The sequence below is a fragment of the Delphinapterus leucas genome, chromosome 1 (assembly GCF_059928025.1).
Source record: "Delphinapterus leucas isolate spDelLeu-1000000601 "Yukka" chromosome 1, BTC_Dleu_Yukka2, whole genome shotgun sequence".
In the NCBI taxonomy this organism is placed as follows: Eukaryota; Metazoa; Chordata; class Mammalia; order Artiodactyla; family Monodontidae; genus Delphinapterus; species Delphinapterus leucas.
Genome location: NC_143129.1, coordinates 108,249,563 through 108,270,203, shown reverse-complemented (window position 1 = coordinate 108,270,203; position 20,641 = coordinate 108,249,563). Strand labels below are relative to the sequence as shown.

General features: G+C 43.2%; 1 protein-coding gene across 3 annotated transcripts in view; it reads right to left on the bottom strand.

Annotated features, from left to right (window-relative positions):
- The window catches only part of BCAR3 (BCAR3 adaptor protein, NSP family member), a 156,982-nt gene that overhangs the window by 91,946 nt on the left and 44,395 nt on the right, over window positions 1-20,641 (bottom strand). For all 3 annotated transcript variants that reach the window (XM_022553344.3, XM_022553343.3, XM_022553342.3), the window contains exon 2: window positions 20,296-20,623. In XM_022553344.3, coding sequence (XP_022409052.1) covers window positions 20,296-20,612 — 317 coding nt within the window. In that variant the 5' untranslated portion in view covers window positions 20,613-20,623. The remainder of the gene's footprint in view (window positions 1-20,295; window positions 20,624-20,641) is intronic.

Below are 20,641 nucleotides of genomic sequence, written 5' to 3'. Positions count from 1 at the left end.
CATATACATGAGAAAACAAGCCCCAATGACTGAAAGTTAGCAGAAATGACAATAGATTGAGATCCCCAAAGACTTCAGATATTGGAATTTCAGATACAAGCTATAAAATAATGATGTACGATAAATTTTTTTAAAAGATGGAATAAAAAAGTGACCTAGGAAGAAACAGGCAGACATAAAAATAATCTGCTATAACTTCCAGAAATAAAAAGCTAATTGATCAAAATATCTAGATATAAAGAATTATAAAGATAACCTCCTAAATAACTTAGACATGACTAGAGAAAACATTTATGAATTAAAACAAATATATAAAGAGATTATACAAAACACAGCTCAGAGAGAAAAGGTGAAGAATAATATAAAAGAGACATTGAAGGTAGAATGAGAAGGCTTAATTAACCAGAACTCTAGAAGGAGAGAATTGAGAGAAAGGCAAAAAGCAATAGTCAAAGAAATAATGATGGGAAATCTTCAAAATTAATGAAAGATACTAATTATCAGATTCAGGCATCCCATGAGTCCTAAGCAGTGTAAACAAAAATAAACACATTGTAATGAAACTACAGACCACCAAAAACAAAGAGAAGATCTTAAAAGCAGCAGAAGAGCAAAGAAAGGCTTCCCCGAGATCAATGACAATTAGACTGACAGCAGATTCTCATCAGTCAAAAGGGAAAGTGAGGAGCACAAAATTTCTTGCCCAGCAAACTACCTAGAACAAGGGTGAATAAAGACAATTTGAGACAAATGAAAATAGAAAATACCCTTCAGGAAGCAGGAAAAGGATGCCAGAAGGAAAGCTCAAGATCTAAGACTGAATGATGCACGAAGAACTGGTAAACACGTAGGCAACTCTAAACCAGCAATGACAGTGCAAAATAAGACAAATATCTAATAACAGTATGGTGGTTCTTCAAAAAATTAAAAGTAGAATTACTACATGATCCAGCAATTTGCCTTCTGAACGTATACCCCCAAAAACTGAAAGCAAGATTTTGAAGAGATATTTGTGCACACATGTTCGTAGCAGCATTATTCACAGAAGCCAAAAGGTGGAAGTAATCCAAGTGTCCATCAGTAGATAAATGGATAAACAAGATGTGGTATATACACAATGTGGTATATATACCATGGAATATTATTTGGCCTTAAAAAGGAAGAAAATTCTGACACATGCTACAATGTGGAAGAACCTTGAGGACATTATGCTAAGTGAAATAAGCCTGTCACAAAGAGTCAAATAACTGTATGATTTCACTTATGCAAGATACCCAGAGTAGTCAAAATCATAGAGACAGAAAGTATAATGGTGGTTGCCAGAGGCGGGGGAAGAGAGAATGGGGAGTTGTTGTTTAATGGGTGCAGAGTTTCAGGTCTATCACAAAGAGTGAAGTAAGTCAGAAAGAGGAAATATATTAATGCATATAAGTGGAATCTTGAAAAATGGTACAGATGAACCTATTTGCTGGGCAGGAATAGAGACACAGACGTAGAGAACGGACGTGGGGACACGGGGGGGAAGAGGAGGGTGGGATGAATTAGGAGATTAGGTTTGACAAAAGTACACTACCATGTGTAAAATAGATAGATGGCTAGTGGGAACCTGCTGTATAGCACAGGGAGCTCAGATCGGTGCTCTGTGATGACCTAGATGGGTGGGATGGGAGGGTGGGAGGGAGGTCCAAGAGGAAGGGGATATATGTATACATATAGCTGATACACTTCATGGTACAGCAGAAACTAACACAACATTGTAAAGCAATTATACTCCAATAAAAACAAATAAAATAGGACTTCCCTGGTGGCTCAGTGCTTAAGAATCCGCCTGCCAATGCAGGGGACACGGGTTCGAGCCCTGGTCCAGGAAGATCCCACATACCGCGGAGCAACTAGGCCCGTGCACCACAACTACTGAGCCTGCGCTCTAGAGCCCTCGAGCCACAACTACTGAGCCCACGTGCCACAACTACTGAGCCCATGTGCCAAAACTACTGAGCCCACGTGCCACAAGTACTGAAGCCTGCACGCCTAGAGTCCGTGCTCTGCAACAAGAAAAGCCACTGCAATGAGAAGCCCGCGCAACACAACGAAGAGTAGCCCCTGCTCGCAGCAACTAGAGAAAGCCTGCATGCAGCAACAAAGACCCAACACAGCCAAAAATAAATAAATGAATAAATTTATTTAAATAAATAAATAAATAAAGATGAAAAGAGTTCTGGAGACTGGTTGTGCAACAATGTGAATGTACTTAACATTACTGAACTGTGCACTTAAAAATGGCTAAGATGGTAAATTTTATGGTATGTGTATTTTACCACAATTTAAAAAGACAAACTAAAACACAAGGCAACGTTGACGTATGAGCCAAGTGGAAGGTATCCAAAGCTTATGTTCTAAGTCCTGCATTGCTCAGGAAAAAGGAGAGGTATTGTTTCACTCTATTATGTTGTTTAAAGTCATATAAAAGTATTTTTAAAATAACCACTAAGTGAATAGGAATAGAGTATTTTTTAAAAGCCAATTTAAAATAAGGCAATTAAAAAAACCCATAGGTTAAAAAAAATGTACAAACAGTACAGACATACAGAATAAGAGTCAGCTATAAACCCAAATGTATCACCAAACATGGTAACTGTTGACCAGATTAAACTCACAAGACAGATTTTCAGAATGTAGGATATAGTACCTGTAGGATACAGTTAAAGTGGTATTTTGGAGGAAACGTAGAGACTTAAATGCTTACTTTTAGAAAAGACTGAAATTAATTCAGTGTCCAGCTTAAGTTAAGAGAACAGAACAAACATTAAAAAAAGACTAAAGATAAAAAGAGCAGAAATTAAATTTTTAAAAAATGATACAGTAAGGGAGCAACAAATGAAGCCTGGTTTTTCAGAAGCCTAGTAAAATAAACCTCTGACAGATATAATCCAGGGGGAAAATGAGAGAAGGCACAAAACAATAGAGAAATGAAGTGGGAGCATAATCATAGATAACAAGAGAGCACTGTAAGAGAATACTATGAACATCTTATGCCAATAAATTTGAAAGCTTAGGAAAAACAAATTCCTGGAAAAATAATACTAAAATAGACTCAAACAGAAAATCTGAAGAGTCCTATAAGGATTAAAAACTTGAATCAGTTGTTCAATATCTACAGACCTGGATGTTTTTTCTAACCAGGAAGTTCTGCCAAACTTCGGAACTTATTACTTTGAAAATGAGAGACCTGAAAAAAAGGATCCTATAAATTTGATATCAAAAGCACACCAGGTCAATAAAAGAAAGAAAAGGCAGCCTAGGCTAATCTCACACATGAATAGATACGAAAAAAATCCTAAACAAAATATTGACAAACCTAATCCAAGATGTACAAAAATACATCATAATCAAATTGGGTTGACTCCAGGAATATAGGGTCAGTTTAACATGAGAAAATCTATTCACCACATTAACATTAAAGGATTGAAGGAGAAGAATCATTTGGGGCTTCTAATTGATGGGCAGGGGGAAGGATTTTAAAAAATATCATCATCTTTTCATGATCTCAGCAGGGAAAAAGCTAACTCTTCACAAACTAGAAATAAAAAAGGACAAGTGTACCTATGAAAAACCTCATTCTTAATGGTGAAGTATGAGAATCACTGATAAAATCAATCAATCAAACAGAAACAAAACAAGGATGTCCACAATTACTGCTTCTGTGCACCACTGTCCTGGAGGTCCTAGTCAGTGCAGTTAAATAAACAAAAGAAATAAAAGGTATAAGAATTGGAAAAGGGAGAACAAAACTGTCATGATTCACAAATGATGACTGTAGAACACACAGAGAATCTACACAAAGCTAAGTACAGCAGGGTTCCTGGATATGAAAGCACTGTGCAAAAATCTTCAACTTTAAAACTTAACTCAGGTCAGGGACTAGAAGGCTTATGTGTCTGGGATGGAGTTCTTGCTTATGGGTGTTCATTCATCACAAATGAACTCATTCCTAGAACATATAACTGAAATGCAGCACAAAAAGACTTAAGATGGGTGTGACCAGCAGGCTGTCTCTCTGTTTACATACATGTACTAGTAGGGCCAAGGAAGACCAAAACTGCAGCCTAGGGGTCTGCTGGTTCACCATTTTTAACCAACCCATGTACCAGGGCACATCAATGACCAGGAGAAAGTTCGCCCTTCATTGGCAACCTCAGCCTCTTTGCATGTGGATAGGGCCTTGGAACCTAGAGCTGTCAGTCACCCTTTGTTCTCCAGCATGAAGCTCAGTTAACAACTCAACATCTTGGGGAGATGTGGGAATGGAGCGATGGGGCAAGGAAGAGACAGCAACAGGCTTTAAATCTACTAAGATTTTGCTTCCACCGGACGATATTCCTGACTAGACCACATGTTCTTTTAGGTAAGATTAACACGTGGGAGAGTCTAGCATTCCCATTTTAAATTTTATTAGACGATATCCGGGGTTCGAAGGCCTTGCCTATCTCACCAGCCTCATCTCCTCACCTTGCTCCTTTCATTCCAACAAATCCAAACTATTTGGAATTCCCTGAACCAAGAAGCCTAGAGTCCCCATCATCTTCCTATTCATTCCCATCTTCTCTGACCACTGTTTCCCCTGCTTTCCTCCCTCCCCAGCACCAACCCACAGAATTAATACATCTCCTCAGCACTTATTTTCTATGCATTATAAAACCTTATTATAATAATTATAATTCAATACGGCATATGTACTCCTGTCTATCTCCCTTACTGGACTATGACCTCACTGAGAATAGGGACCATATTTTATTTTATTCACCTCTATCCCCAGAGCACAGTTGCTCAATCAACGTTGGTTTGAATGAATGAACGAGTATGAGTGTGTGTGTGTGTGTGTGTGTGTGTGTGTGTGTGCGCGCGCAGAAGATCTAGAATCTAACCCCTCCCATCCACCACACTCCATGGGTTCACCAAGGGAAGAATAACACTGGAGAGAGAGAGAGAGAGAAGGAATAAGAGAGAAATGTTGTTCTTGGACTGATGGGCCTCCACATGAAGGAGATAAGTTAGCCACAGGCCTGTGACTGAGCCATGATGGCCTCGCAGAACTCCCTCAGCAATGGAAGGTCACTGCTGTCAGGGCAGTGCCTGGCTCCCCAGCCCCACTGAGACTAGATGTTTTCAAAGTGGTCTTGAGAGGCTGGCTGCTTCAGCTGAAAATGAATCTCTCTGGATATATTTGAAATGCCAGGGAGGAGGTTAATCAGGGAGATAACCAAGAGGACAGAGAGTGTACTATAGGGCCATTTCCAGCTGTTTATGGGAAAATGAAGAAATAGATGGTTAAAACAGGGTTGGCCTGGTGGATAGAGATATGATATCACTTGGAAAAATATGAGCTAGTGTGTAGTTAGATGGACAGTTTCTCTGCTGATACTGGCAATCACATTAAAGTCTCAATAAAGAGTTACTTTCTCACTCGAGGTGGGGGCATATTATGTGCATTGCTTTGAAAATTAAAAAAGGGATGTAGCCTGTCAACACTTAAATCAAGTCTACTTGGATAAAAAAAAAAAAGCCGCCCAAGGGGAAAAAAAGAGAAATCACCCCAAAAAGCCAATTCTGGAATTAATTATAAAATATAATAAAATATGCATATGATTGTGCTTTGGAAAAAGGGATGTAGCTTTTTTCTTGAATTTTTGAATTTTCTTTTATTTATTTATTTTTTATACAGCAGGTTCTTATTAGTGATCTATTTTATACATATTAGTGTATACATGTCAATCCCAATCTCCCAATTCATCACACCACCACCTGCCACCTGCCACTTTCCCCCTGTGGTGTCCATACATTTGTTCTCTACATCTGTATCTCTATTTCTGCCTTGCAAACCGGTTCATCTGTACCATTTTTCTGGATTCCACATATATGTGTTAATATACGATATTTGTTTTTCTCTTTCTGACTTACTGCACTCCGTATGACAGTCTCTAGGTCCATCCACGTCTCTACAAATGACCCAATTTCGTTCCTTTTTATGGCTGAGTAATATTCCACTGTATACATGTACCACATCTTCTTTATCCATTCATCTGTCGATGGGCATTTAGGTTGTTTCCATGACCTGGCTATTGTAAATAGTGCTGCAATGAACATTGGGGTGCATGCGTCTTTTTGAATTATGGTTTTCTCAGGGTATATGCCCAGTAGTGGGATTGCTGGGTCATACAGTAATTCTATTTTTAGTTTTGTAAGGAACCTCCATACTGTTCTCCATAGTGGCTGTATCAATTTACATTCCCACCAACAGTGCAAGAGGGTTCCCTTTTCTGGGATGTAGCTTTAAAAACAGAGAACTATAACGCTTCTAGATGTGCACTTAAGAGAATATATTTTGTTTCCACACCTTGCAAAGTAAATATGAGATTTACTCTCCCACATCTCAAGACATATTTCTTATTTGTTAAAGGAGGCTCCCTAGCAGTTGACAGGATTAAGGTTGGTGCTTATTTTCTATCCTCCTCCCAGGGTTAACACATGACATGAGGAGCTCCTTTTCGCTAATACAAAGAAGCTGAGAGGGATTCCTTAATGATTAAGCCAACAGATCTGCTTTAGAGCAGATGAGTGGTCTAGCCAGAAGCTCACTGCTCTGTAGTGGGGGAATTCATCTTCCATTTTTGTTGTTTAGACCTAAAAACAATTCACCAGATGGGATCTGGGCAGCCAAGTGTGACCACTTCCCTTGGTCTGATTATTAAACTTCAATTAATGCTTCTAAAATCACATTAGCTTTTTTGACAACCATAATATACTGCTGACTCATTCTGAGGCTGCAGTTACCTAAATCCTGAAAGATTTTTTCACATGTGGCTATTAAGCCGAACCCCTTACTTTTACTTTGTTTTTTGGACTCTAGTGCAAGTCTCTGTCTCTCCCCATAGCCCTTCTAGGTAGGTTTGGTCTGTTGTTTCAAAACGCCAAGATCTTTTCTGGATCTTACTTCTGTCACTTTGACATTAGTTATTCCTCCAAGATTCATACCATCCACCAATGTGATCTTTATGTCAGTACCACTGTCTAAAAGATATTTTAAATTTGGCTAGAAAGGGGCTACGGACACAGCCTACAGCGTGCTTTCTGTACGATCATCTGGCCCGAATCTCTCTCATCCTAAGGATATCACCGATGATTGACATTTGCATATACACTTTCTCAACATTCCTCTAATCTACCAACAAAGTAACTCCAGGAAGGAAAGTTTATCTAGTCTGACTTGCTTTTGGCAAAGCCCTGCTAATTACTAATGGCTGTCGCTTCCTTCACCAAGTATTCAAAAATCATTGTTCTAATAATCCTTTTTAGAATACTTCCTGAGAAGGATGTCAATCATACCATTTTATAGATCCATTTTATCTCCCTAGTTCCATTTTTGAAATTTAAATACTTATCTATCTGCATCTTTCCTGTCGCTCTTGGTGATGCCAACATTTCTCCAATGTTGTGTGCTGGTTTGATGGTCTCAGCCTCAAGCTCCCTCTGTCTTCTTGGGCCTTGGGGCTTCACCTCATTTGGAGGCATCACAGCCTCATCTACTCTCTTCCTTCACCTCTATCCTACCCTTTCCAATCAGAGAATTCATTTCCATGGCAGAAAAAATGCAAGCCAAACAGAAGCTCAGCAGCTTGGTTTCTCTCACATCCCCCCTCTCTTTGGTTTTATTATTCCAAACATAATTTTTGAAAGCGCTTTTTGTTACCTGTAGCATTTTTCACAATCCTCTGCTCACTCCGCACTCTGGTTCTTTCACAGCCCAGAAGCCACCCTCTGATATGGGCCTCGGCTGCATGGCCCAACCTTTCCTAAGTCTGGGGCCAAGGCCAGAACAGCACAGAGGAAGTGGCGGCACAGACGAGGCATGCCCTGAGGGAAGAGTTACCTAGAAAGCACAGCCTGCAATCATCTGGTCAAGGAGAAAAAGTAACACAGATACCTGGAAAGATGTTAGGGTCAGAGGTCAAGAAAAGCAGAATTGCTTATCAAGCTAGTGGAGTGATACAGAAGGCTAGCTACACTGTGGATGGGAAGTTAGGTCAGCAGCAAAGAGAGAGAACAGGTGCAGGTAAGCTCAAATGGTTCCAAACCCACATCCCCTTCTCCCTGGGCTATGAGCTCCTCAACTGGACAAAAGCCCTGGACTGTCTTTGAATCTCTAGCATAAAGCCTGTCACACAGGTGCTCAACATACTTGTCAATGAATTCATCAGATCGGCCCTGGCTCATCAGACCACACTGGGGGGATCCTGTAAATGGATCAGTCCAGGCTGGAGACAGTTCTTCCTACACATCCTTAAACAAGAGAGCTCCCTGGATGGTCACATACCTGTTCCTCCTTTGAACTGTGGGCAGCGTGTTGCTGTCACTTGTCCTGAAATGCGTTTCCCTTTCAGAGCCTCAGACCATGAGATCCTTGTTATTATTTCCCTCAACTTGGGGGATCTTTCCTCCTACAGCCCAGGGTAGACTGTGGATGAGGACACGATTCCCTCCCTGGCTACCAGAGATCCCAAGGCCTGGTTGCTTCTCAGACTCCTGCTTCTTTCACTTCGGCAGCCAATTCCTGCTTCTATGAGTCAGTTTCTATCTCATCTGAAAATACAGCCATGCCTGATGAATGTGTTCATGACATATTCTAAAAGAATGGCAATTAAACCGCCTCCTCAGGCAGATTCCCTAATCATGTTAAAACAGCACCATTTAAATATCCTATGTATTACACTGTGGTGAGTCTCTACAGGAATCCAAGGCTAATACAAAGTGGTACTGGTTGATGAAGATTTGACGCGGTCGTGGGTTAACTTGTGCTCGGCAGAATTCTAGGACAGCATTAAGTTAAAAGCCACTGTTGAAACCTTAACTTGGCGGCAGTCAGTCAAACTGAATAGAGTAACAACAAGAAAAGCCGTATCAAGGCCACTATGTCTCTTGGCAGGCACAGAGGGTCTGGAATCAGTGAATCATCGGGCTTCAGGCTGGCTAAGCCCAAACACAGCACTTTTGATAAAAGCAGATGCTTTGTTTGCCTGGTATCTATCTGCCCCTCCTCCACTCCCACCCGCCCCATCCACCCTGCCCCCAACCATTCCTCATCCCCTTCTAAAGGAGTGTGTTTGTAAAGGTTTCTTCTCAACTAATTCAAAGGCAGAATACAAGTGCTATGGTTTTGCGCGAGCCTCAAAACCTCAGAGCCTCTGCAAGGAAAGATTTCACTCAACCAAACATATATAGGAACATACACCCTAGGCCCCTTTTCCAGGGCCGGCACCTTGGAAAAGCAGCCCTCACCCCTCAGGCACAAGCCTGAATGTCAACCACAGTCGTCCATGTACCTCCTCTGCCCACAGAGCTGTCAGGGAACGTGTAGACCCGTCGGGAAAGGAACTGCGGGCTTAATCACCTTGCTGCTGACACAGGCCCACAGGGAGGGCAGCCCCGGGGACATGTCTGCTTTAATCAGATCAAAAACTTTTTAAAAAAGAATCAAGTAATGAAAAAAATGTGCTTTGTTTTATTACATGCTTAAAAGATTAGATATTTTCCTATTGAATTTTGTCTCTCATCTTAAAAAAACCCCACCTTCCTTTGAACACCAACCCCGTGCGGCTCCTGCCTCATTTCTCTGCTCCCCACCAAATGCCCAGCCTCCTCTGCTGGCTCCCCAGAACAGTCTGTGCCACAATTCCTCAGGGCTGGGTCCTAGGGGCCCTTCCCTTTATGCTTTACACAGCTCTCTCCTTTGCTGACAGCATCCATTTCCGGCTTTAATATCATTTCTATGCAGACTCCTAACTTTATAACTTTTAGCTCACACCTCTCTCCACAGCTCCAGGCTCATAATACCAACTGGTATTATGATTAACACCTCCACTCAGACACACACACATCTCAGACTTGGCACACGCAAGACGGACGTCTCGATTCTCTGCAATCTACCGTCACCTCCTCCTCCCAGGAAAAAGCCGCTCAACAACCAAACGAAGCCCTGCTCTCTCCAATCTTCTCTGTCTCCGTAAATGGTCCCACCCCCCCACCCCACCCCCGCCCCCAGCTACCTGAGCCATACTTGACTGCCCCTCTCCGTCATCTCAGTCCTAACCCTCGGTATGTCTGGTAGACTCTACCTGCAAAACAGATCTAGAATCCACCCACCTTCATCTCCTCCACTGTCATCCCAGAGCAGACCCCACCGCTTCCCGTACTGCTGCCATCGCCTCCTGCCCTCTCTCCAGCTTCTCTTCCGTCAATCACTTCTCCACTGAATCTTCTAAAACTGCATCAGACCATGCTATTCCCTCGCTTAAAACCCTTTAAAGGCTTCCCTTGGCCCTATGGAGAAAATCTAAACTCCTTAGTGAGGTCTAGACTGGTACTGTCCAATAGAAATACAATGTGAAAAACATGTAACTTAAACTTTTCTGGTCGCCAGTTGAAAAGAAATAGATGAACTTAATTTTAATAATCTTTTAACCTAATATTTCAAAATTATCAATACATACTAACATAAAAATATGAATGAGGTATTTCACATTCTCTTTTCATATTAAATCTTCAAATGTTCCCTCCCGCAGAGAGCCATTCCCTCCTCCCAATCCAAGGAACTCAGGGCTCTCTGATGTGATCTTCCTTGCACCTCCTCATTCTGCAGTTATGTATCTGTTGATGCATTTGTCTGCGTGCCACCTAAACTGGGCAGTCCCTAAGGACAGGGCCCACATCTATTTTATTCTCCACTGGGTACCTGGTACCTAGCACAATACCTGGCACTAACTAAGCTCAATAAATATTCATCAAAGAATAAACAGTGAAGACACTGACATTGAGTACTACAATCAGACAATCAGACAAGGGCTGGGCCAGTCCACCAAAGGGAGGCTCTGTTCTGGGTCTTAGCACAATGGTGTGCTAATCTTTCTGTGCACCGATGTTTCTGTGCACCTGTAAGCACGAGCGGTGGCCAAGATGCACTGCTGTAGGGCAGCTCAGAGCAGACCCAGGTAGAGGGATTCCAGCCAGACTCCGTCAACACGTGGGAAACTTTCTCCCCCATTAGCCGCAGGCATGGAACGTGATCTCAGGTTACACACGAGGATTAAGAGCCTCCCAGGAGGAAGGAAGGGCGGAAAACAACATCTGAGCCCCTGCTTCATGCCAGGTCCTGGGCTAGGCGCCCTCACTTGGGATTGTATTTGACCCCTACAAGCCACCCTTTGAGGACGTGGAGATTCAGAAAGGTGAAGGAACTTACATAAGGTCACAAAGCTACCAGTCTGGTTGCTGGAATCAGCATCAAGGTCGCTAGCAGCTTTCTTTGATGTCCGGGGCTAAATCAACGTCCCAGCAAAAGTACCAATGGCCTTCAGGGTCAGGCGTCACACAGCAGAGTTGGCAGGAGAAGAATAAACAGCTCTGATCAGGTGGAAGCTGAGACCTGCTCCACCCAGAGCCCCAGAAGGCGGTACCAGGCTCAAGAGTGAAAGCCAGAGTGCTGACATTCGGTGGAGCCTTCGTGCTTAGTGACCAGTGAATCTTCGCAGCAGTCCTCAGAGGGGATTATTTTCACCCTATTTTATAGTTTAGAACTTGCCCTAGTTCACACACCTAGTAGTGGATAAACAGGCATCTGAACTGAGACCTCTCAGTTACGTGACTCGTGTTCTCACCTCTTACCTCTTACTATGTTTGCAAGTGATTCTGGAACCATGGACAGTCCGCTGCATAAAGGCTGGGTCAACATGGAAGGTTTCTCAGCCTTCTGTAATTTGTCAATAACGGCACAATCCGTAAACAGGAATACCCTCAGCGCTTGTGTTTGGGGCCTCAAAGGAGAGAGAGCTTGAAATTCTGTATGCAATCCTGCAGCTAGTCTCTTAGAGACAGACTGGGTGGTGACAGCATTACAGAACTGTGAACAGCAGGGTGGCCATGGCCTGAGGGCTTATCACTCCTGTGGCTCCAGTCCAGGCCCCAGGAAGGAATCTCCTTCCGATCAACGAGAGTAACTACAACTTCTCCAGGTCCCATCTCTGGCCAGGCTGGGATGGCTCTCAAATCCACATGTGATAAGAACCTGAGTAGTCTGTAACTGCATAGCGTCTTCTGTTTACAATATGCTTTAACCTATACTGAGGGGCCTGATAAACTCACAGTTTCTGACTCTCAGAAGACTGAAAAAACCTGGCTTTTCTCCAACAGCATGCAGGAGGCCAGAAAAAAAAGGATTTAAAGCAAGTCAGTTGGGGTGGGGTGTGAGGGGTTGGGGGAAAGAGAAGATATTGAACAGCTCCACTCAACAAGGACAGCTTTGTGTAATTCTCTGATCATTCTCTTGGTTGCGGTTTGCAATCAGTTAAAAAAAAATGTCCTTTCGTTTTTCCCAGAACAGCTGAGAATGCACAGATCCCAGCCTTTAGGGCTGAAATCATCCCTGCTAGTAGGGGATTTAGGACTACTGTCAGGCAGCTGGTGGACCTGCAGGCATTTCCTATTCTCTGGGCTCCCCCAACCCTGGGCCGGTACAAGATGCCCAGCAGGGCTGAGCTCACCTCTGACCCAGCTGCTCCTGGCCTCAGCACACCAGAGGCCACCGGAGCCTGGACGTGCACCATTCCTCGGAATTCACTAACCCATCCACAACAGCTGCGCTCAAACACCAAGGGGCGTTTCAAAATGTTAGTAAAACTCAACTTGAAAGTTTAAAAATAAAAATTCAACGCACGGGCTATTACATTCTGGAGACATTCTTGGCAGTTAAGCCACGGTCATTCTGCTAACTCAATAAATGTACCTTCTATTAAATAGAATCTATTAGTCTATTAAATAAATTTTTTTCAACTCTAAACCCAACTTTTCCTCTGTGCACAAAAAGCTTCCAATTTGCAGACAGCAGACATGACATGTATAAATAATGTGCACATGTTTGTGTGTGGACCTTCACACTGCAGATCCTTCTGATTACCTGCGAGCTAAAGGGTGATTTATTTGCATGTCTGGGGGAACATCTTGCTTTGCTAAGGAGAGAGCAATAGTTATAGAACTTGGTGGTTCTGAAGAGGAACACATGAAACAATTTTTCGCAAGGGGTCACCAACACAGCCCAGAGTTAGGTCTTTAAAACAGCGTTTAGAGAAGGGTCTGCACAGATCCTGTGCCTTACACTTTTTCTTTAACTTTGAAGAGCTGACACCGTGACCCGGTAGGTTACTTACTGCCTGGGAAAGGATACCGGATTTTAACTTGGGATAATTTTGCAGACTTTCTGGCCCCCATCAGTTAAAACACTTGTGACTAGTCAGTCAGCTCCACTCATGCAAATTCATGAAACACCACATTGTCCAGCCACATGCTCCCTCAGCACAAGGGGCAGAAGGAATTAGGCTCTCAGCAGCTGTTCCCCGGAATGCGTGCCTCCACGTACCCACAAGCAGGAAAAGGACCCACAGTGGACTCCAAGTGCTGAACCTTCAGCTCTCCTGGCAACACAGACCTCTCACAACAGGAACTGGTCCCCTCTCAGCCCAAGGAAGGTCCCAGATTGATATAAAAATTCATCCTTGAAGATAGATGAATCAGAGGGGCACCAGCCAAACAACGCTAATGTCAAGAGGAAATCCCGTCGGTAGACCTCTCAGAGAAGCCTTGCTCTGCTTGCAGAACAAAGGCTCCTTCTGTGACATCAAGCAGCACGTTTAAGAGCGCCGGGCTTCTTGCTTTGGCTACCTTTCAAAACCACAAGTACATCCAAGGGCAGCCAAGACAACAACAAAGCCAAGAGATACAGGTCTCAGAACGAGGAGACCAACTCCCCTTCCAGGCCCGCCTTCTGCCTGCTCTTGGCAGCCAAGGCTCTATCCTCCTCAAGGGGGTGTGTCTGAGATGCTGCAGTCAGACCCCGGGGGGCCCAAAGCTTTCCACGCAAGAAGATAGCTCAGAGGATGCCCACGGCAGGGCCAGCCTTCTTGGGAGGCTATAGAGCGCAGCGTCTGGGGAAGTCCCTACAGTAGTTTCCGGGTCCTAATCCCAGATCAGTTACCCACTAGGGTCTAATCTCAGGTGCTTCAATATCCCTGAACCATTTTCTCAACTGTAATGATGACAACACACTGCTGCTGCTAACGATGAAATCTGCTGTCCCTCACACAGGTTATGATGTTCAAACAAGGCAATTAATGAACATATCCTTTAAGATATTTTAAAACTATAAAATGTTAAGAGGTAATAATTCATGTGGATATGACATATGTTTATATGACAGCTTAATAATGCAAATTTTTAGGTCAAAGGGGAGATTTCCTCTGCTTTGCCTGGGGCCTCCCACAGGTTGGGTATTCAATTGATATTCAATCATAATAAAGGTGACTTTTTAATGACTAACAAGGCAAACATGTTTGTTGGGAAAACAGCGAACTTGCAACTTAGAGTATTTCACAAGACAAGGAGGTGCTGTCTGAAGGGCTTCCCTCTGAGTGTAGGTGGGTCCACATGAAGAGTGGGTGGGGCCCTCCAAGATGGTCCACCATCATCATGCCAACACCAAATGTGATGGAATGGAAGGCTTGCAGACCTGACATCTGGGCAAGTCACTCTTAGCTGAAGTTAACCCCTGAATGCACTATGAAAAGAAACAAGTAAGGCCAAAAGAGTTTACCTGAAACAAGCCCCCCCCAAAAAAAGAAAAAGAAAGAAAAAACCAATAATCTTGGGAATTCCCTGGTGGCACAGTGGTTAAGAATCCGCCTGCCAATGCAGGGGACACGGGTTCAAGTCCTGGTCTGGGAAGATCCCACATGCCATGGAGCAACTAAGCCTGTGTGCCACAACTACTGAGCCCATGTGCCACAACTACTGAAGCCATCGCACCTAGAGCCTGTGCTCTGCAACAAGAGAAGCCACCACAATGGGAAGCCCACGCACCGCAACGAGAGTAGCCCCCGCTTGCCGCGACTAGAGAAAGCCCGTGCACAGCAACAAAGACCCAATGCAGCCAAAAATGAATGAATTTTTTTAAAAATCAATAATGTTGTTAAAGACCTAACTAGTCTTAGGTCCCTAGACTCAGGGATCCAAAACTCTTAACTTTAAAACACATATGGCTCCCAGCTTCCAGTGGTGAGTGAGCTCGGGTGGTGGGTGGTTGGTGTTTTCACAGCTCCACTGGGCTGTCAGAGCTGAGTTAGGAATAGAAATGGTGTTTCTCTCTCACAGTAGTTCTGTCCAGCACCTTAGTCACACTGTCCGCTCTAGAGCCTCAGGTTCTCATTCATATATCTTGTCCCCAGCTTTTCACATTCACAAATGTTACTTGTTGACACTGTGGATTGTTCCAAAGAATAAGTGAGGCAGCTCATAATCTTATTAGGAATACTTAAAAGGATAAAAAAAAAAAAAAAAAGAATACACGGTACTTTGAACTCCTCAAAACTGGGAACACCTCAGGATATTTTTAAAATGTGCCAGGTAAATAAAAACACATTAACAAGACTGCAAAGCAGGGGAAGAGGACTTTATGATCCTTTGACACAGAGCCACTCGCCTTCTCATTCAGCCTCATTTTGAAGGACGTGCATTTGTTACTCTGTACTGACCTTCAACAATAAGATATTTTAAGTTAAGGAAAAAAGATGTGAATTTGGACGAACGTAATTCTGAATCAGAAACAAACGTAAACCAGCAGTGCTTGTTAAGTCTTCCACAGCCTGGACTTGAAACTCATGACTTGTGTCCACCTCTGATAAGATCTTTTACTGAGGTCTGATCTATGTCCAAGTCAGTTTTCAAGTTCAAAAGCTTTGAACTGCTGGCAGGGTGACAGCTTGGGCCTTGGGTGTTTATCGAGAACGTCCTCAAGCTAGGAAGGGTGGCTCCATTTCCACCCTCGGCCCCTAGGAGTTTCCCCTGGTAAGAACAGACACCCAGCCTAGACCTTAGAACTTCAGGGAATGAGTTTGTGAACCGTCTCTATGTGGTACGTCATGGATACCTAGCTCAATATAGAGTTTAACTTAATGAATAAAAAGTGGCCACAGGAAGCCAGCTGGTTCTGACCCCACATAGTGCAGCCTGGCATTTGTGCTTAATTTTGGCTAGCCATAAGTTATGGTTCTTTGCTACCTCATAACCTTCCTAAGAGGGAGCAATGATGGCTCTGCTTCTGCATCCCAGAGTGTTAGGTGCCAGTGATGCGACATTAACATTACCGTGCACAGGCATGCACCTCCACATGCACCTGTCATCAGCAGGCCACCCGGCGAGACTCCACAGAGCAGAACCTTCTGACCCCCAGAACACGCTGGGGAACATTATGGTTTGATGTCAGAAACTTTGCAGACTCTCCAGTGCTTTCTCCAGAGAATATCTGGGCCTCAACTTATTTTCTTCTTGTAATACTGCAACTACACAACTAAAAATAATTCTGAACTCTTGCCTGCCTAGCTCTTTCCCAACATGTGTACTATTCACCTCTCAATGTGCTACACCCCAGCTGCAGGTCACCCCAGCTTGTTTTGGGTTTTTCAAACATGCCAAACTTGTTCCCACCCCCGGTTCCTTGCACTTGTTCTCCCTAGGCCCAGAGAGCCTTCCACTATTTCTTTTCCTCAGAGACCTGTCCACCCTATAAAAAAGATACAACCCCAATAAATCTCTAGTGTATCACTCTAGTTCCTCTACATCACTGAGTATAATCTGCAATTGTCTTGTTTATTTACTTGTATTTATTATCTGGGTCCCTCACTACAATGTTAGCTCTGGAAGGACACTGTTTCTGATGTTCCATTGTTCCATTGTTGTATAGTTTACGTATTTCCCCACCCTGTAAGAGGGCAATGATTTGACAGCTAGAATGTCTACTGTGTCAGACCAGCACTTCAGCTAAGATACACAGAGGAAATCAGCAGAATTTTCCTGGTGAAGCAATGGTGCTTATGAAATCAATGTATTCTAATTAACACAGGTGCTCAATATATAGGCATGGAACAAATAAATGAGCTAGGATCAAAATGGCTTTCCTTGCTACAGGGTAGGACAAAAAGAGAGACACCAGGAGATACAGCAGAAGAAACCATCCCCTGCTTTACCCGATAGCATCACAGGTTGCTGGTCTTCCTCAACAGGAAAAGGGGTGCAGAGTTTCTAAACCAGCTCTAACAAGCAGGGTCACAACCAGGCCCATTATAGATGCAGAGAAGAAGCCTTTACAACAATGAGGCTTATTTACCCAGGTCCCTGGTGGATAGAAGGAGAAATCAATTCTTGTTCTAAAGTATCCTGAAGCTGACCCGATGATACATCCACACACAATTTTATTTCAGCATGTTGACAACTAAATACAGGTATCCCTGCTTTTCGAGAGTTTGCTTTACATCACTTAGCTTTTAGGAAAAGACCTACGTTAGTACCTGATTTCAGTAATCAAAAGAAATCTGAGGAGGATTTTTGCTTTTGTGAAAAAAGGTGAAAAGTGAAAAGAGTGTTCAGTGTCTGTTTTCAAGAAGTTGTTACAGATGCAGTGTGTACACAGAGCAGCAGCAGGAGTGGCACCACCAAGCTCCTTCTCTGGAACTACACTCAGCGTCTCAGCATCAAACTGCCCTAGCTTTGAACTGTCTGTGAGCACCTGGGCTTTATCTCCATTTATCTTGTGCATCCTTTAGCAAGATGTGTCCTAAGGTAATTGTTTCTTCATTTCACACCACTTCAGCTTATGGAGGGTTTCACAGGAATGCTCTGGATAGTGGGGGCCACCTACACAAGGAGAGGCAGCTCCTGATTTACAGACATCCTGGCATCTCTATAGAATTGGACGGACGAGTGCCTTTTGTGAGTTATAGTCATTTTTATAAAGGGGGAAAGTGTCTAATGGGAAGAAAATGAATGCAGATTAACTGGAGTGAGATCATCTAAATATGTCCTTGGGAAGTGACTGAGGAGCAACAGCTTCTGTTCTGAGGAAATAAGATACACTACTTCTACACAGTGAGATGGATATACATTTGCGGTGTTTTAAAAGATTTTGAAGACTCACTTTCAAAAAACCTTATTTCAACCACGCAGTTTAATTTCTGTTCTCCGGGCTTTCACAGCAGTGTTTCCTGGCTTTGTTCACACTGCATCCTGACCTGGAGGTGCTTCCCCCTCTTCAACACCTGCGGATACCTTCTCTTTACTTTTAAAACACAGATCAAATGTGAAACCTTCCCTGAACTTCAATTTCCCTCCAAGAAGGAATTAAACATTTCCCTCTCCATATTTCCATAGCAACTTACACACACAGGCCTTTCACCTACAGTTGGTTTGCATATTGCAAACTGGATGTAATTAAATACATAGAGAACGTGAATTGCAGTGCCTAGACTGGCTGCAGGTTCTATTACGTGATGGTGCTATGGAACTGCTGCTGCTTGTTGCTACAGAAACGTAAGGCTGAATGAATGGCTGGCGGCTCATTTTGTGAACTGGGCTGGAATTTATTTTGCATCTTATTTCACTTGTGTCTCATATCTTTCATTACAATGGGTAATAAAAGTGATAACAGTGTGTATAAGAAGTCCTGGTTAATGATAATATTGTGTAGAGCTAGGAAAATAAAGGCCATGACTTATGCAAAAGTCAAGGGTAATAAATTCTTTGAAAAGATTAAAAAAAAAGAATTGGATGGACGTAGTTCATAATCTGATGTTATGATAAAAAGAAATGCTGTGGTTCCTTTTGAGGGACTTAATGATATAGGAAGTTGGCCTTCCAAATACTCTCAAATACTGGAAGATATTAAGAAATGGTTCTTTTTTTAGATGTTAGTTATTTTTAAATAGATCTTTTTTTTTTTTTTTTTTTTTGCGGTACACGGGCCTCTCACTGTTGTGGCCTCTCCTGCTGCGGAGCACAGGCTCCGGACGCACAGGCTCAGCGGCCATGGCTCACGGGCCTAGCCGCTCCGCGGCATGTGGGATCTTCCCGGACCGGGGCACGAACCCGTGTCCCGTGCATCGGCAGGCGGACTCTCAACCACTGTGCCACCAGGGAAGCCCTAAATAGATCTTTATTGGAGTATAATTGCTTCACAATACTGTGTTAGTCTCTGTCATACAACAAAGTGAATCAGCCACATGCACACATACATCCCCATATCCCCTTCCCCCTGAGCCTTCCTCTCACCCTCCCCATCCCACCTCTCTAGGTCATCGCAAAGCACCAAGCTGATCTCCCTGTGCTATGCGGCTGCTTCCCACTAGCACTTGGTAGTGAATATGTGTCTCTCACTTCATCCCAGCTTCCCCGCCCTGCCCCGCCCTCCTCCATGTCCTCAAGTCCGCTCTCTGTATCTACATCTTTATTCCTGCCCTGCCACTAGGTGCATCAGTACCATTCTTTTTCTTTTGTTTTAGATTCCATATATATGTGTTAGCATACAGTATTTGTTTTTCTCTTTCTGACTTACTTCACTGTGTATGACAGACTCTAGGTCCATCCACCTCACTACAGATAACTCAATTTTGTTTTTTTTATGGCTGAGTAATATTCCATTGTATATATGTACCACTTCTTCTTTATCCATTCATTTGTCCATGGGCATTTAGGTTGCTTCCATGACCTAGCTATTGTAAATAGTGCTGCAATGAACATTGGGGTGCATGTGTCTTTTTGAATTGTGGTTTTCTCAGGGTATATGCCCAGTAGTGGGATTGCTGGGTCACATGGTAGTTCTGTTTTTAGTTTTTTAAGGAACCTCCATACTGTTCTCCATCGTGGTTGTATCAATTTACATTCCCACCAACAGTGCAGGAGGGTTCCCTTTTCACCACACCCTTTCCAGCATTTATTGTTTCTAGATTTTTTGATAATGGCCATTCTGACGGTGTGAGGTAATACCTCATTGCAGTTTCGATTTTCATTTCTCTAATGATTAGTGACGTTGAGCATCTTTTCGTGTTACAGTTTTTTATATTGTGGTTATTATGTTTTTTAAAATAAGAGTCCTTGTCTTTGAAAGACACACATACCAAAATACTTACAGATAAAATGAGGTCTGAGATTTGCTTCAAAATAATACCAGAGGAAGGAAAGTGGGTGGGAGTACAGACATAGCAGGCCTGGCCATGAGTTGATAACTGTTGAAGCTGGGTGATGGGTCCACAGGAGGTAATGAATCTATCTTCTCTACTTTATGCATATATGATATTTTTCCTAAAAAAAGACTTAAAAAAAAATCCCTTTAAAACAAATCATTTTCACCCATGAAATTAAAGAAGCTACCTGAAGGTGAAGGTTTTGCCTTTCCAGTCTTGCGGTGGGTGCTCCTGGATGACGTCTTGGCTCAGAGGTGAGTGCTGCCGTGGGGATTTGGAATGGGGGAGGGTCCCCATGTGACTGAAGTTATCACAGGACCTTACGGGAGGAGGGCCTTTCTTCTTCCGTGGAAGGGTGCCGTGTATAGACACGTCTTGATAGGCATCTGTGCGATGCTCAGCGAGAGGTGACTTGCTGCTCAGGAGGTCCATGGATGAGGCCAGGGGGAACTGGTGATTCACTGGCATGTTTCTAGGAAGGCTTGCAAACTTTCCCGCAGCCATAATTCTCAACTCTAAGTGGGGAAGAAAAG